Here is a 17,014-nt window from a genome sequence, read left to right as displayed (position 1 = left end):
TAACAGCTCTAAACTCAATTTTCTCCATTTTTGTAAACAAGCAAATTTTTTTTTAAATGTACGAAAATAAAAAACAACAACCCGACCAATCTGGTTGAAACTTCGCAGCATACTGAATCGGTAGTGCCGCTGCATGAAAACAAACCGCTTACAGTACTAGTCGCGCCACCTGTCGGCTTTTCTAAGGACTTATTGACCCACCCTCGTACCTATAGATATACCATCATAAATCGTCAGGTGTTCGAATTTAGAACTAAGCTCATCATCATAGTATAAAACAATAAATAGTAATGCATGAAAATCGTCAAATGTTAGCATGTGGCGCCCTCACTCGGCGGACAACTTATTATACTGGTGGATCTAACACTGATTCCTGCATAATCACCTACCGCAAATTATTGTGAACAATTTGACAATAAAATTCTTAATTTCGAACTAATTACTTATTTAAATATCGTCGAATTTCACTGTACAGATTTGTCCAATGCTTTAAAATTCCTTTTTTTACGAATTTATAATACATTCGCTCCCGTTGAAATTTAAAATTTAAAATGATATTTTTATATTTAGAATTCCGCGTACTTCGCATTTTGGAAACATGTCCTTTCTGAAACGGCGATTCAATTAATTATGCTAATAAAAATGTCACGGGCGCCCTTTCTGGGACCAAATAATTGACACGGCGTATTAGGGCATGCCTTTGAGGTCTATCACACGGACGATGAGTTCTTTTTTGTCAAAGAGACACGGACTTGGGTACCTACCTAGGTACTGATTATTTTATATTTTTTCGTGTTGAATAAAGCACATATTTTTAAAATCTCGGAGTGGTCGTGCGTGCGTATATTTTTGTATGAAAAGTGTTTTTATGAATAATGATCATTTTATTTATGTGTAAAATTTTAAATTCACTTTGTATTATTCATGTCCAATACCTATATGTATATTATTAGTATCACACCGCTTGTTACGGTCACATAGTCTTATAATTTATATGAAATAGGTTTATTAATTGTACATATTTAAAATGTTTCCCAACCTTTTTAATTTCGCGGCACACCGAAGAACGCTATAAGACTCGTCTATTTCAATCTGATAAAATAATTTTAGAATACAACTAGAACTAGAGGGTCTCATAATGACATTTTTGTGTACCGTTTAATGGTGATTCCACAGCGTTTTTAGTGTAGGCGAATTGGTTGCCATAGAAAATTTGATATTCTGTACCTACTAATTGATGTTCTGACGTTGTATATTGCGTATGAAATGCAGTTTTTTACGTTTTTTTGTGATCGTTCAATCAACATAACGTACGGAATATTATAGGCACTACGAAAATCACACGACAGCCAGTGTTGTCAAAGAAGGTTTATAGAATAATAAATATTTCGCAAAACTAGTGAATTTTAATTGTAAAAGATAATTATTTGCCGTGACAAAAAGTGCTAAACTAACAATTAGCAATAATCGGTGCAGTAATAATATGTAGGTAGGTAATTGGTACGTATTTCACATACTTTAACAATGATTAGGGCCGGTTTCGTCTATAGGTAAAAATTTCAAATATTTTAAATTATATGGAATATAGCCACTTATTCCATAATATTATTATTGTGTTTTATTTTGATTAATGCAATGTTATTCCATCAATTATTATTGACGGTTGACCCTGTTATCCTTAAATATGTGTGATTATGACACCTTCCCCTCTACCTATCTTCAGAATAGATATGAGTGATTGATTACAAATTTTATTTATGTACCCAATTTTGGTCCAAATTTCACGTCAGTCTGTAGGTAATAGATAATATGCTAAAAATGTGTCTCCGAACCTTTAAATAATGTTGTATCTTCTGTTTCACTCGCCAGGTTCCACCGAGGAGTTCCACTTCACCTCAGAGCCGGCCGACGTATCCGTCCTGCCCGGCGGAGATGCATCGCTGCAGTGCGTGGTGGGCGGAAGGGGGTATAGTAGCGAGGACGCCGACAGTGAAGGGGGGCCGAGGGTGTCATGGCGCTACGCCCCCGCGCTGCCCCTCGACGAGGCACCGCTGCTCGACTTGGACGGCGATCAGTACAGGTAATTTTTTAATTATCTTTGATTGTACCCACTCAAAATGCACTTCTTAGGCCCAAATATTATATTATAATTAAATGGACCCATTATGAACTTGCTGCATGGCATTCTTGACAATATACATAAAAATTGGTATCTAAAGTGCTGCCCCTCATTTGTGGTGCACTGAGTTAAGGAAGCGATATTGTCTGAATAAGGAAAGAACAGTATGCTGCATTAAAATTTTATTAGAGCCTGAAGAAAAGTCTCGTATCAGTTGCATTTAATGAAGATTGCCTGAGATAGATCAGTGATTCACAATCAGGCTCCATGAAATCTGTTAGGTGCTCTTAGAATTCAGAAAAGCTCACATAAAACGTAGATACACCGTAAAACCTTGTTGTTAATAGCCTAAAAGTAAGGTTTAACATGCGAGTGTTTATTTGTAAAGTTGAACCTGTTTCGGTTTAGATATCGCATTATAGTTATTATTGAACTAGAGCGAATTCTATTTGGGAAGAATATTTTTCTAATAGGTAGGTACCCATATTGTGAAGAAACAAAATGGGGAATTCAGCTACCTACTAATTATTGTTTACTGACCCTACCAAGGCAGTAACATATCATGCTGGTAGGTACATTGTGCGTTGCTTAGGGCAACACATTTTAAGAGGGCGGCAGATTAAGTGATTACAAATAATAAGAAGCGGCATTTTGATTCGGCTTATGGTTCCCTACTTAAGAATGTTATTGCCTACTACATACTTAATAATAATTTTGTAATATATCATCTTGGACTTTAATGTGTGTCAGCAAAGTAGTGGTTCTGCAAGATTTAAAAAAACGTCTTAGGGGTACCACCAAACAAAAAAGGTTGGAAACTACTGGCATAGATTGTCGAAATAATCAAATATCCTGCGGTGCACGCTTTGAAAGCATTTGATTATGATACGAAATATTAAAAATTTGATTTATATTTCCAGGAGTCAATTGTCCAATGGTTCCTTGACGCTGAGAGAGCTTGGCACCGGTGCTCCCGCCGGCGACTATCAGTGCGAGGCCTCCTGGGAAGGAAAGGGGACCATCGTCTCGCGAGTGGCCACTGTCACCTTGCCTGGTTAGTCAATTTGTCAATTACATTCTTTGAAAGCAATCTTTGAATGGGATATTTCATTAATATGTGTAAAAGTTAATTTTTAAAGTGTATCATGAAAAGGTTATATTGTGTTCTTTAGGTCTACCGGTGTTCGAAGCGGAGCCGCGGGACCTGAGTGTGTATCCTGGGGAACCAGCTTTCATGCTGTGCGCCGTACGGGCCACCGTCAACAAACTCACATCCGCCATGGCGCAGGCTAGGTTGAAACCACTGGATCTTAAAGTAAGCTATCCGGAAATAACTCTACTGTGTTTCGTATTTACGCTGAATCAGGAAGTCCACAACTAGCCATTAGGACTGAGAAACTTTTGTGCCCCTTCTATTTCTTACTAGTGCCCACATTGATCTTATTGTACCCACAAGTGAATGTGGGTGCGTAGCATATTTTAGCCTACTATAATAATTGTTCCATTACTCCTAGGTGTGAGTTATTTAAACAACAGCACTCACTTGTATCACTATAAGCTCTAACAGGTTCAGTATTTGCTCAATAGAGTGATGTTACTGTCATTGGGAGTATTAATAAAATTGACTATTTCCAGGTGCAGTGGCTTAAGAATGACGCTCCATTAAGACTGGACGAGACCCGGATGAGCCTCCTGCCTTCCGGGGCTTTAGAAATTGATCCGGCAGTCGCGCAGGATAGAGGGGTGTACCGATGCAATGTTTCAAGACACGGAGCACCAGGATTTCGGTAAGATACATCCGTCATAATATCATTGAGTCTTATGAAGATTGACGAAAAGCTACCAAATCGATTTGACTATTAAAATATAAGCATGTATGATTTTAATGTTTAAATTTTATAAAACACAGAGAACATCTTTAAAACGTTGTGCTGGAGTTAAGAAAATCATTTGCTAGCTCTGAGAAATATTTCTTTTTTTTGTTTCTCATATATATAATATAATGGATATAATATTTATTTTTAGATTAAGCAACAAAGCAATGCTGATGATTAATACAGACCTTGCATCAGCGGAGACGATCACAGCCCCCAAATTCATTGCAGAGCCTCGATCGCAAACTGTCATTGAAGGTATGATTAATTTCTGCACCTGAGAGGTAAACTGGGTTGTTGAAAAGAAAACCTTTTAGTTAAGACCAAAAATAGAATCATTTCACCTAGCATGTTTAACCTTTTAAATTAAAATAGGTATCAGTTTACTTCTCGGGTAAAGATTTAATATTGTTGGGTTTATTATAATTTTAATCTTCGTGAATGGACTATATTATTATATTGCTAACTTTATAATATAAAACAAAATTATATTTAAATTATTGTATGTTGTTTTTAGGCAATCCAGTGACCATGGACTGTGCAGCATTCGGAAATCCAAGACCAGATATAATCTGGTTAAACAACGGTGTCGCTATAGATTTGAAGTGAGTTAATTTAGTTCAATAATTATCATTATCCCAAAGTTATTAAAAATAAAGGCATAGTCGGGTAAATATATAAAATTAAAGCAAAAAAAGTACCTCTGGTCTACTGATTAAGACGATACATCAGTGAAACGGTAAATAATTTTCAACTATAGGCGCGACGAAATTATGGACTCGCTCGACTCAATCGTGTAAAGATGACTAAAAACATTACCCATTAAAAAGAAGACATGTCAATGAATATATTATTATTGTTACTAATAGAACAATAAACAGAACATTAAATGGATGCATGTTGGATTTATATGACGAATTATATTTCGTTTGGCATGTGTCATTTGCACCCGCAATTCGCGCATCGCCTAGCCACAATCTTTTTAGACCGTGCCTCAACTGAGGTATAGCCTTAAGTTAGCTACAGGTGATTGCATTGCATTTTCATTGAAAGAAAACTTCACATTTCCACTATGACATTCCACTGTAATTTCAGATTCAGCCAAATGGTTAATTACATTCATGATTCTATCTGCCGATATTGCAAAATTAAACCATTAATACTTAAATTCATAGAATTTGACAGTGCATAATAAATGCACTTTGACTTCAATTTGACATTGCACTCATTTCACATATTATTGCTGTCTCAAAGTAGACATTTTAATATTATAAGTTTATGTAGGCAGGCAAAAGAAATATATTGACCATTATTTTTAGGACAAAATAATCTTGTAAAACACTGGGAAATGCATACATAGTTTATGTAAACAAAGTAACAGACTTCAAACCATAACATGAGCCGTCATTTTAATTTTTAGGCTGCCAATAAAACAAGTAATAATGAACTTGTTACCAATACAACACCACGCCATAATGTACCGTGCGCCTTCTTTATATTGATATATGTCATGGCGCTGTATGCGATTACAGTATTATGGCGGTATTGCAACGGTTTTAGTTCCAGAAACAACCGCGATGACGTGTATGTCTCGATATATAAGCCATAGTCTAGTCATTCAATTCGAAAATCGTACTGTCTTCAAAATTCCTAATACGGAATGAGTATTAGACTCCTATGTAGAGTTTAAATGCTTTGGATTAGCCCGATGTTTGACAGTACTTTAGAAAGAATGCTAAGTTATTATATATAGAAAATAAAATAATGACTGTTCATTCCACAAAATTTTAGGGAAGATTTATACTTTTAATATTACATAATATGTTGATTATCATTTATTTTTCTTCAGTCACCTGGATAGCCGTTTTACAATGCTGGGCACCGGAGTTCTGCACATCAGCTCGGTGAAAGAACTAGACGCAGGCACTTACCAATGCAGAGCTGATAACAGAGAAGATTCCACTGACGCGACAGCAAATTTAGACGTTCAGGTATGTTAATAATGTATCGATATTCAAATGCCATATTGTCCAACGTTGTCCGCAAGTCAACAGAAATATAAATATTTCTTCGTTTTTAAATCAATGTGGTTTTCCTTTCTTATCAGGTTCCTCCTCGGTTTGTGAAGAAGCCATCGGATAAAACCGCTGTAGAGAGACAAGACTTGGAACTAGAGTGCGAAGTGTATGGCAAACCGGAACCTACCATACGGTGGCTCAAAAATGGAGAAGTTATTACTCCTAATAATCACGATATGGCACTTGTTAATGGGTAAGTCATAGAAGTGTACATAACCGTGTTCAGAGGAATTCCTCAAGGCTCTTCACTAGAACCGATTCTATTTATGGCGTAAAAGTGAAACTAAATATCACAAAAATCTTTTATTGGACAATAATAATATTCAAGATATGCCTGAATTGGTTTTGCTTTTCTTATTTATGCCACGGTCGGTACTACAATCAGGAGCTGAAATACATGCACCAGAAAGGTAATATTGAATTAATCTCATTCCATTTGTTTTCCATATCAGATATAATCTCCGTATCCAAGGCCTGATGGTATCAGATGCTGGAATGTTCCAGTGCGTTGCCTCGAATCCTGCTGGAAATATTGAGGCGTCAGCACATTTGACAGTACAGAGTGCAGGTATACAAAAAAACTAAAATCAATTATATTATTAATCTTGCCAATATGGCTTTAGAATCTGTCTTCTATACGCTGGCATGCGGTTTCCCCTCCGCTTCAGCATTCAGCACTGCATTCCCTCTCATTGAAAACTTGCAACAGTCAAGCGCGATGGCACAATGCTCTCCGTCCGCGATTGACGTGACGTGAATGCCAGCTTATAGAATACAGACTAGTGTGATTCTCCAAAAAGCATACATTTTAATACCTTGACTGTTATAATTGTGGTATATTGTATTTCCTTAGGTTGGAGACATTTAATTAAAAACACATTGTTTATGTATCTGATATCTTTCATGTCTCATTTTATTATTTGACCTGATAGAAAAAGTTTTATTAAAAAAATATGTTATGACAATGTTTATATTATTTAAGTTTGCAGTATAGTTGTAGCGTCCCAGCTCAGTAAGTCCATGGCGGGCTTCAGAACTACACACACACAAGTCCAAATTTAACACTGTTAATACCCGTTCATTTGGGTGGTATATAATATATTATATTATAAAGATGTTAATTTGGATTTGTGTGAGTGTCGTTCCAAGGCCCGCCATGGACCGAGTGAGCCGGGGCACTACATTGTATTATTATTGTGCAATATTTTTTTATATTTATTGTTGAATTCTGTTTATTACTGTCTATTTCCTTTTCAGTTATTTTAAATGTTGCTTGTTTGTTAATTTTTTTTTTTTGTTATTATTTCTTTTCTTTTGTCCTACTCCTAAAATTCCTGTCCCTTTTTACTTTTTTGTTTTTAAATCGAATTCGATTTATTGTTTTTATTAATTTTTTGCATGTAATTTAAAATATTATTTTTTTTAATTATCATTTGATTACTTGTTTCATAATTTTTTTTTCAATGTTAAAAATCTAAAAAAAATTGACAATCATTGTCATATTGTTCCCATAATTCAATTAAAACCTTTTTCAAACTGAATCATAATTTACTTGCATACATTTTGAATATAGTGGACAACAGACATCCTGCAAAACGGAAAAATCTATTTCCCAAAACTGCGTACAAATTACGTCGGACTAAACCTCACGACATTCTGACCGATCAGTATTTATCTGACAACCCAGCGCTGGATGATCAGAAACAAAAATCATATCGTATACTCACATCGTTGATCAGTTCAGATCAGTCGAACTTCCATACAAAATTGACAGGAAAGCGTGACATGACAGGATTTTTAAATACTCACGCTATATTCGATAGTTTAAAACCTTCATCGCCGTCGAAATCTCAACAAAACCAGTTCGAATCGTCGTTAGAAGACAGGTCTTTCGATAATTTAGGAGAGATATCTCCTGGATACACTTCTACGACAACGGAAAGCCTATTCATTGATGAAAATGTAAATCCTATTGTTGATCCCCGATCCTCTCCCGAAATGAAAGGTATCCAAGACACGGAGACGACGGGGCCGCCTGTCACTTCGGACCCCTCCGTCGAGGATGACGGGGAGGGACGGACGCCTTCCGAGCCCGATGAACTGCGAGCTGTCATTGTGAAGCCCCGATTTGTGACACTCAGCTGGAGCAGGCCTAAGGTGGCGGGAGACATGATCTCCGTTTATGCTGTCGTCTATAAAGTCAAAGGATCTGTCAGGTGAAGATTTTTGTCCTTAAAATTATATTCAGTGGATATCCGAATCAGATGCGATATATTTTTAATAATTAGTGACCTTTATTTAATATGTACCACTAAATATGTTTTACAATGGTTTTTTATATCTCCAGAGAGCGAATAATGAACACGACGCGCGGGGATGTACACGAGATGAATGTCCCGTCTCTTCAGCCGAGCACGGCTTACCAGTTCCGAGTAGTGGCTTACAACAAATATGGACCCGGCCTCAGCACACAGGCGAGCATCTTACCTTTACATTATGACAATATAATCTGATACATATTGATATTAAAAAATTTAATTAAAAAAAAATCTGTTAATACAAACCTCCACCACTCATACTCTTAATCGAATCTGCCAGTGTCATTTCGTTGTATTTCTTGTAAGGATTGCAATACCGGTATTTAAAAACCCAAAATCCAAAATAATGGTATTTTTGGTATTTAGAAAGCATCTTCTTTCGACCATGTCCGATCCTAATAGGATCATATGGGCCTCCACAGAGTAGAGGTTTGTATTGACAGATTTTGTTTTTTACGAGAAATGGATGTCAGCCACTTGCTCAACCTATTAGGTCCATACCCTGACACACACACATTGAAAAGCAATATGGGTACTTGCCAGACCCAGGATTCGAACCTGGGACCCACGGCTTTGTAGTCCAACGCTTAAGCCGCGCGGCCACCGTGGGTGTACATAATATTATGTATTTGTTTTCTGAAAATGAATTTAACGTTATTTTTTTATTACTTTCTACTGTATTGTATATTAAATTTAGTATTTCAGATAAATGCAGACAAAACACAAATATATTGACTGAAACAAACAAAAGTTATAACAATAAAACAATCCTTCAACCTACTTATAGAATTGTCGCGATGAATTAACACATTTTGAAAAAGAAAACATTCGTGGCAAATATTTCCAATTATTCTATAACTATTGATCCAACGTTGATAGTTCATCCATAAAAACGTTGAATTTGAGAGAGATTTTCCTGTACCCGGACTTTAAGTATTAATTGTAAAAATTATCAGTTTTAAAATATTGTGATTTATACATGTTTATAAAGGTCAAAATAATAAATGTAGGTAGGGGAAAAAGTGTTTTCAATAGATTTTAATAGCTAAATTAAATTGATAGGTACCTACTTCTTTTTTTACTATAATATGTTTTGACGAATACCGGTATTAATGCTGATATTCAATAAGAAATACCGGTATTGATATATTCATTCGATATTACAATCCCTAATTTCTTGTACATGTTTTCTTTTTGTTCGACAGATTCTAGAAATAACCACCCAATCGGAAGACCAATCCCTGGGTCCCCCGCAGAAATTGACGGTAGTGGCTCATGGTCCGACGGCCCTCGCCGTCTCTTGGCTGTCCCCGGAGCCTGTTCCCGGAGCCAGGGTGACTGTGGAAAAGTACCAACTGTTTTGGATGGAGGTTAGTTCTCTTCTATTCAGATAAACATATGCTTCCCATACCCTACTATTTCCAATCGTAATAGTGCCGAACACAGGTCAATTAGATAATGATGTAATGTTGTATCGTGACTTCATTATTGTAGGTACATTGGTAGCTATTTTAATTCATCTTACATGATAATATTATATATAACAGATTTTAATGTGTTCTTGAGTGCGTTATTTAGGCATTGTATTCTTCAAAGTTCTTTCCTATCTGTAAATTTGGTCAATGGATTGCGAAACTCAAATCTTAAAACATATATTTTTGTACCTTTCAGAGTGAGACGGGTGATGAAAGATCGTTAGTGACGACGGAACTGTCGATTCGCTTGACAGAGCTGCGGCCGTTCACGTCATACTCGGTGCACGTGGTTGCGTTGGCCAAAGAAGAGGGTGCAGGGGCGGGGGCACCCAGCGAGCAAGTAGACATCAAGACTCCCGGAGACGCCCCCTCAGCGCCTCCGGTGAATGTCACTCTCGAGCCCCAAACTAGCACGGTGAGTAGTCATGTTTTTTATAACAAATTTTAATAATAACTACCAATACACTACTTTATTATCCACTATCAATGGCGATGACTCCGTACTAAATGATTATTTAAAATTTAAAATCATTTATTACGAGAATTTATTAATCACAATATTTAATTAGAGGCATATTTAAAAGAAGTCACTTACCAACAGGCACTCATTACCACTATTCACTATATACATCTTTACATTCTTCTTGGAAGTATCCAGTTACTATAAGTGTTTCAGATGTTTGCTTTGCACCAAATTGTGTTGAAAGACAATGGCGAATTAATTTTCTCTATTCACAGAGTGCAGTGATGAGTTGGGAAGCTCCACCTATAGAGACTCGCAACGGTGATATTACTGGCTTTAAAATCAAGTATCGACGGTCTGGTAAGCGGAAAGCGGACTCCTTGACTACTCCCGCTGATGCCAGGACTGTTACGCTTAGAGAATTGGACAGAATGGTCACTTATCAGGTACCTACTTTTTTCATATTATTTATTATATTATAATGACTATAATTTTGTATTAAGTAGGTAGGTATGTATTTTCAAAAACAGATAAGTTCACATATTCCATATTGTCATATTGTCATTCTGTCTTTTGTATAGGATTCTCAAAAAACATTTGTGGCATACCTAATATCCATAATGTCCACAATATGCTTCTTTTTAAATGAAAATGTTAATTATAATAATATTAAATACGTATTTAAAAAAACATAATTATTGAAAAACTTCAGAAACATACCTATTAGAAAAAATAAAAACAAAAAGTTGGACTGAGCGGGACTTGAATTCACATCTTTCACTTTCTGGGTGAGTGCTTCACCTTTAAGGTATTGATACTTCTATGATTCATGCGAATTATTTCTTATAACTATTTGTAAAACTGAGCTACTTGAGATTCCGCCAATCAGGAGGAGACATTACTAACTTAATCGTAACCGACATCTGACGTGAGTTTCTTATTGACATTCTTGTTCTTACAATTTAGTTACTTATTTTTACAATTCAGCTGTACCATTAAGATTCAATATCAGATTAAACAATTACAAGATAAAAAGAACTTTTTATATACCACGTTTTTAAATTTTCTGTTGAATCATATAAACTTGACTATTTTATGTATTAATAAAAATATTGTACTTGATAGAAATACTGAATAAATATTATAGAATACAGAAATGTCATATTGACATTTCATATTGATTTCCATAGTAACGCACGTATATATTAATAATTTAGTTGCTAGGACCCACTTAGCAACCAATAATAGTGAGTAGTAAATATTACTTTTAATGATTTTTTTCCGAAACATAGGTACAAAACAGAATTAACAGAAAATGAATTCAATTCTGCTTAAAGATGGCCAAAAGTATTAAAAGAATGCATTGTCGTCGTGTTCTGATATATTCTAAAAGTTTAAATTGTCTAGCTAGTCGGGAAGTTAGTTGAAAATCTTGGACAAACAAGAAAAAATTTGTACTGCACAAGAAAAAATCTGTACTGGACAAACAAGAATACGAGCTAATAAAAACGTGGTAAAATAAGAACTCTATTACTTAAAATTTACATTATGCGAGCCTAATGCTGCTTTTTGTTGAGCGAGCATAAGAATTTCGCTAGAGTGGAAGAAGAACAACCATTCGCTCGCTTGGTCTAAATGCGGAGTATTATTACAAGGTTCCAGTGTTTCTTTTTGACAAAAAAAACCTAACAATAAACTGCCTTGTTACTTTTGTTTCTCAAAAAATAAAATATATAAAACTTAAACATGATAAATTAGGCATGCATTTAAAATGTCTTCTTCTTCCACGGCGCTACATCCCGGGGTGGGATTTGGCCTCCTCCACAACCTCTCTCCACTCACTCCGGTCTCTCGCCACATTTCTCCAGTTACCGGGTCTTCCTAGATGAAGCCAGTCCACTTCTACGGCGTCAGCCCATCTCCTTCTTGGACGGCCTCTGGGTCTCTTCCGTTGGGGTAGCCACTTCATCATGATCCTTGACGCTCTAACTTCAGGCATTCTCTCCACATGTCCCGCCCATCGTAGTCTTTGGGACTTACAGTATCTTATGATTGTTTGCTGTTCAATCAGCTCTTCCAACTCGTGGTTCATTTTTATTCTGTAGTTCCCATTTTCCAACGTGGGTCCAAAGATTTTGCGGAGTATTTTGCGCTCGAAGACAGCTAATTTGTTTTCCTCGTTTTGAGTTAAGCACCAAGTCTCACAGCCATAAGTGACCACTGGCCATTTAAAATGTCTGCTTAGTCAATAAATCCTGACTTTTACCTTATTAATTTGATTGTAATTATTGTAGGTGCGTATTTGTGCGTTCAACATCAACGGATCTGGTCCATTCACCGACTGGCAAAATGTGGACACCCTGCAGAATGATCTGGACGAGACGCAAGTTCCCGATGAACCCAGTCCACTTAACAGTAAGTACACACTTCTATTTCTAATTATATAATGCCAAATTCCAGTATTTATTCTGATCTTATGGTTCACTTGATTTCTACGGTAAAATACCATCTATCATAAAATTTTAATATTTATGTTCATCTTCTTTCAATTTTATATCAAACTATCAAAACTTATCAGAAGAGGCCTATTTTTTAAGAGCATGCATCAGTGAAACGGAAAATAATTTTTAACAGTAGGTGCGACAAAATTTCGCACTCGTCGCCAATCGGAGACCGACAGTCGAGATGTGAGCACGTCAATTTGTTTTGTCATGGCGTCGGAGGAATATATTCTCAAGTACATTCTTCATTAAATGGCAGTGGTTACCAACTATTTTTGGAATAAAACTTTAATTTTAGAGAGTGGAAACAATATACCTCGAATGTAGATTTTGCCCGCGATGGCTGAGTGGTAACGTATCTGCTTGGTAAGTCGAGGGTCACAGGTTCAAATCCCGGATCTTGCAAAATTCACATATTGTTTTTCAATGTGTGTTTGAATCTGGAGTGTTGGCCTAATAGCTTGAGCAAGTGGTTAATGTCCATTTTTCCGTAAAAAAAAAATTGTCATGAAACCTTTTCATGACGCAGTCAAGATCGACATCAGATTGTAGAGTCAATTAAAAAAATTGTTACATATTTGTTTTCTTTTGTTTTTAAAAGTTCAATAGCATTAACAATATGATAATCAAAATAAGAAATCTAAATAGTTATAGTCCAATACAGAATCAGTAGAAAAGATAAACTAATTTGTAGCAATACTTTTTTCTCACTAAAACTACGTTGCCAATTTCAACTATTTCATAGATATTTGATTGATGCCATGATTTCTATTTGTTTTGCAGCTCGCTCGGGTGCCGATTCCATATTCATGTCTTGGGCGCCGCCTCCTGGTAATCAGAACATCAAGATCAGAGGCTACACTCTTGCCTGGGGGAAAGGAATTCCTGACGTCTACTTCCAAGGCCTCGGAGAACAGGCCAGGCATTATACAATCAAGAATTTAGGTGATATTTACATTAAAAACTATAATATTCATGTATGTATGTAATAGCTTGTTGGATTAATTAAAGGTGGATATGTACCTACTATCAAAGTTGTATAATTTTTAACCTTGTGTATAATTTCCAGAACCAAACTCAGAATATGTGATATCGTTACGCGCGAACAATCAAATAGGCGACGGGCCTCCGGTGTATGCGAATGTGCGTACGAAAGACCGCTCAGAAGTGACCCTATTGGGCGGAGGGTTAAGTGAGAATGGCCAACCGGGCGCCGGATCTACTAACGGCGGGACTGGGTCGAAGCTCGCTGCACCGCCTCCGCCCGTTGGACTCAAGGCAGACATCTTGAGCGCGAATACAGCAGTTGTTTACTGGACGGATAATTTGCCACTAAAATCACAAGTAAGTATACCCTATATCTGTTAGGACTTAGTTCATTTTAAACAAGTATCATTTCTATTATTAATAACTAAACTGAATAATAAATACCTAGGCTTTGAGAAAACCACATATATCTAGTGTGACCTTACCGGGAATCGAACTTGGAGGGATGAGAGCCCAGTTCATTACACACTGCACCACGAGCACTGCCTTTGTTCTAAAGATAACTCACATATGAATTTGGGGCTTGCAACATTGTTTTAGTTGACATTTCTATTGTTCCTACTCATTTTTAATATTTTCATGCTCATTTTAAAATTTAGCAGTATTTATTTTGAGTTCTTTCGGTGACAAGATTGATGGCTACTGTCAAATTCGAAAATACGCTACCAAATTTCGAAACAATAACATTTTTGGAAAATTTAATGTTACGAAGCGAGCAAGTCTGTAAGCATAGAAGTAATCATTTATTTGTTAGTATATATTACATGTAATTTTTTCTATGTTCCAGTTTGTGACGGACCAGCGTTACTATGTGGTGCGATACAGCGTAGTGGACTCGCAGCGTCACCGATATTTCAATTCTACACTTCTCAATTGTATGATAGATGAACTGAGGCCTTTCACGCAGTACGAATTTGCAGTCAAAGTTGTCAAAGGTAAACGATACTAGTTACATAAGTCGATGGGTCAATGTACTGATATTGTATGTCTATTATATATTGTCTTATTCAAATACCATCCATTTCGTGTTAGATTTTTTCAAAACATACGAATCTGGAAATACATCTGTACCGATAAAACTGAGTGGGTTTGGGTATGGTTTGGTGTAGTACCTATCCTATTGGCATCACCAAAAGCAGGTTATTTATGTACTTTGGGAGAACAAATCATTGATGCTCTCAATTTCTTGGATAGTTATCAGGGATACGGATCATTAAACCAACAGTGGCTTGAATGGCAAAGTTGTCATTTACATTATATTGTATAAATCTGTTGTGTAGAGACCAGTGGTTTCCAAACTTCATGTTACTATGCCTCCCTTTTAGGAACAATCTAATTTTGGCGCCTCCCCCCCCTTTATTTCATTAAATAATATACCTTTTTAAATAGTCAATAATGTACTAATACAAAAATGAAAAAAAAATATAAAAATAAACAAGTTTTTACTAAATAGGTACTTATATTATATTCATTTTTAAATTAATTTGTTTTTCATGCGACGAATGTAGCTCAATAGTAGTCAATCCAAATTCATCATCGTTCATTGACAAAAGGATTTTATCATGGGTCCCACATCCTGTAGCGGGCCCCCAGGCCAGGATTTTTGGCAGGCCCACCTACGTATCGCTGAAGTTAAGGGCAGTGTGGTGCTCTAATGTAGTGTTTCCTAAATTATACACGGGGGTTATCAATCATCATATAGGTATCACATCAAATTGCAACGCACAACCTGCCAACCCACAACGCATGAAACAAAGCAGCGCTGCGGCGGGTGACTTTTTTTACTATTATTGTGAAAAGTGCACTAGCAAACTAACCTAGAACTCAGTAAATAAATTTTTGTTTGCATCAATACATCTGGTGTAGAAATCATTTAAAAGTTTAAACGTGGCGAACTTATTTTTTTTGTAATTTTCATTTCCAAAGCTCCAATTTTTTATGAATGCCTTCACTTTGTCTTTTTTAATCAGTGAATGCATTAGTGGTCCTTGCATTGATTTATTCACTCAGTTGTTTTAAAATTTTAACCAAATAGACAAGTTTAACAACAAAATTATCCTTTCTAAACAATTTTGCCTCAAATTTCAACATTATGATTTGACCCTTTTTTTTTTCACGAGATAGTCAGCGCGCTTCACAATAGTATAGAAGTGAGGTATTATATAATTAGTCTCTATAATTTCAGACACATTTGCAAACAACCTTTTATAGGACTGTTTTTTTTATATAGTTTATAACTAGCGTTCGTTTTATAAACTATGCATTTGCAAACTGCAAACCTGTGGCTACATTAATTGTGTTAAACTGTTCGCGCCTCCCAGTTTGGAAATCGCTGGTATAGACTATGGTGTCAAGTAACATAATTCCACTCATGAAAATGAATATGTAGGCAATTGCATAATGAAAAATTCTATATATTGTCCAGGTGTTCGAGAATCTCAGTGGTCCATGGTGGTTGTAAACCAAACGTTGGAGGCGGCTCCGGGCTCTCATCCTCGAGAGTTGCGAGTGTCACCGCCTCCCGATGGCTACGCCCATTCCCTCACGCTACACTGGCTGCCCCCCAATAAAGCCAATGGAGTCATCACAGGTAGGAAACACTCGAATTTATATTTGATAATAAACACAGATTGATAATGACAAAAGGGATGAATGTCTCCATACTAGAAAATATAAAGTAAACATAAAAGACTGGCTGCCAAAAATAGATCTGCAGTTCTTTGACTTTATGTGGGACAATGGCATTTTGGAGAGGCTCATTCAACAGTGGATACCTCGGGGGGCGCCGCAGAGGAAAGAGGTCCCCTACTCCGGAGTTTCTCAACCAGTGTATTAATTGCAAGCAAGTTTGCCGTGTAGTTTCATATAGAAATTTCAAATTTCTACTGAACATTGCGCTGTTCGCAGCATTTGGCACGATGACATCCACATTAAAATTGATTTTGTACCACATATCTCGTGAGAGCAAGCTTGTTCGTTAAAAGTCACTGACAACTATTCAAGACTTCTTGGTCAGGAATTACGAGTAGGTAATATTTTTTTCAGGTGTAAGTTTGAAAAAGTGTTTTTGTTTTGTTCAATAATTACTGAACTATTGAAAATACATCATAAAGAACCACAGTCATGCCTGTCAGAAAAA

General features: G+C 36.2%; 1 protein-coding gene across 2 annotated transcripts in view; it reads left to right on the top strand.

The window, feature by feature from the left end:
* The window catches only part of fra (neogenin protein frazzled), a 181,461-nt gene that overhangs the window by 146,346 nt on the left and 18,101 nt on the right, over positions 1-17,014 (top strand). For both annotated transcript variants that reach the window (XM_085943016.1, XM_085943015.1), the window contains exons 2-20: positions 1,870-2,080; positions 3,040-3,173; positions 3,292-3,434; positions 3,755-3,906; positions 4,145-4,251; positions 4,511-4,598; positions 5,843-5,984; positions 6,101-6,264; positions 6,524-6,639; positions 7,645-8,287; positions 8,419-8,545; positions 9,595-9,759; positions 10,061-10,279; positions 10,603-10,773; positions 12,622-12,742; positions 13,612-13,773; positions 13,898-14,172; positions 14,663-14,810; positions 16,301-16,465. In XM_085943016.1, the coding sequence (XP_085799142.1) occupies positions 1,870-2,080; positions 3,040-3,173; positions 3,292-3,434; positions 3,755-3,906; positions 4,145-4,251; positions 4,511-4,598; positions 5,843-5,984; positions 6,101-6,264; positions 6,524-6,639; positions 7,645-8,287; positions 8,419-8,545; positions 9,595-9,759; positions 10,061-10,279; positions 10,603-10,773; positions 12,622-12,742; positions 13,612-13,773; positions 13,898-14,172; positions 14,663-14,810; positions 16,301-16,465 (3,453 nt within the window). The remainder of the gene's footprint in view (positions 1-1,869; positions 2,081-3,039; positions 3,174-3,291; positions 3,435-3,754; positions 3,907-4,144; positions 4,252-4,510; positions 4,599-5,842; positions 5,985-6,100; positions 6,265-6,523; positions 6,640-7,644; positions 8,288-8,418; positions 8,546-9,594; positions 9,760-10,060; positions 10,280-10,602; positions 10,774-12,621; positions 12,743-13,611; positions 13,774-13,897; positions 14,173-14,662; positions 14,811-16,300; positions 16,466-17,014) is intronic.

This window comes from Rhyacophila brunnea, unplaced genomic scaffold, assembly GCF_057557595.1.
Source record: "Rhyacophila brunnea isolate RB1 unplaced genomic scaffold, BYU_Rbru_1.0 scaffold_15, whole genome shotgun sequence".
Taxonomy (NCBI): domain Eukaryota; kingdom Metazoa; phylum Arthropoda; class Insecta; order Trichoptera; family Rhyacophilidae; genus Rhyacophila; species Rhyacophila brunnea.
Note: the sequence above shows the minus strand (reverse complement) of the source record. Positions and strands in the feature narration are given on the sequence as shown.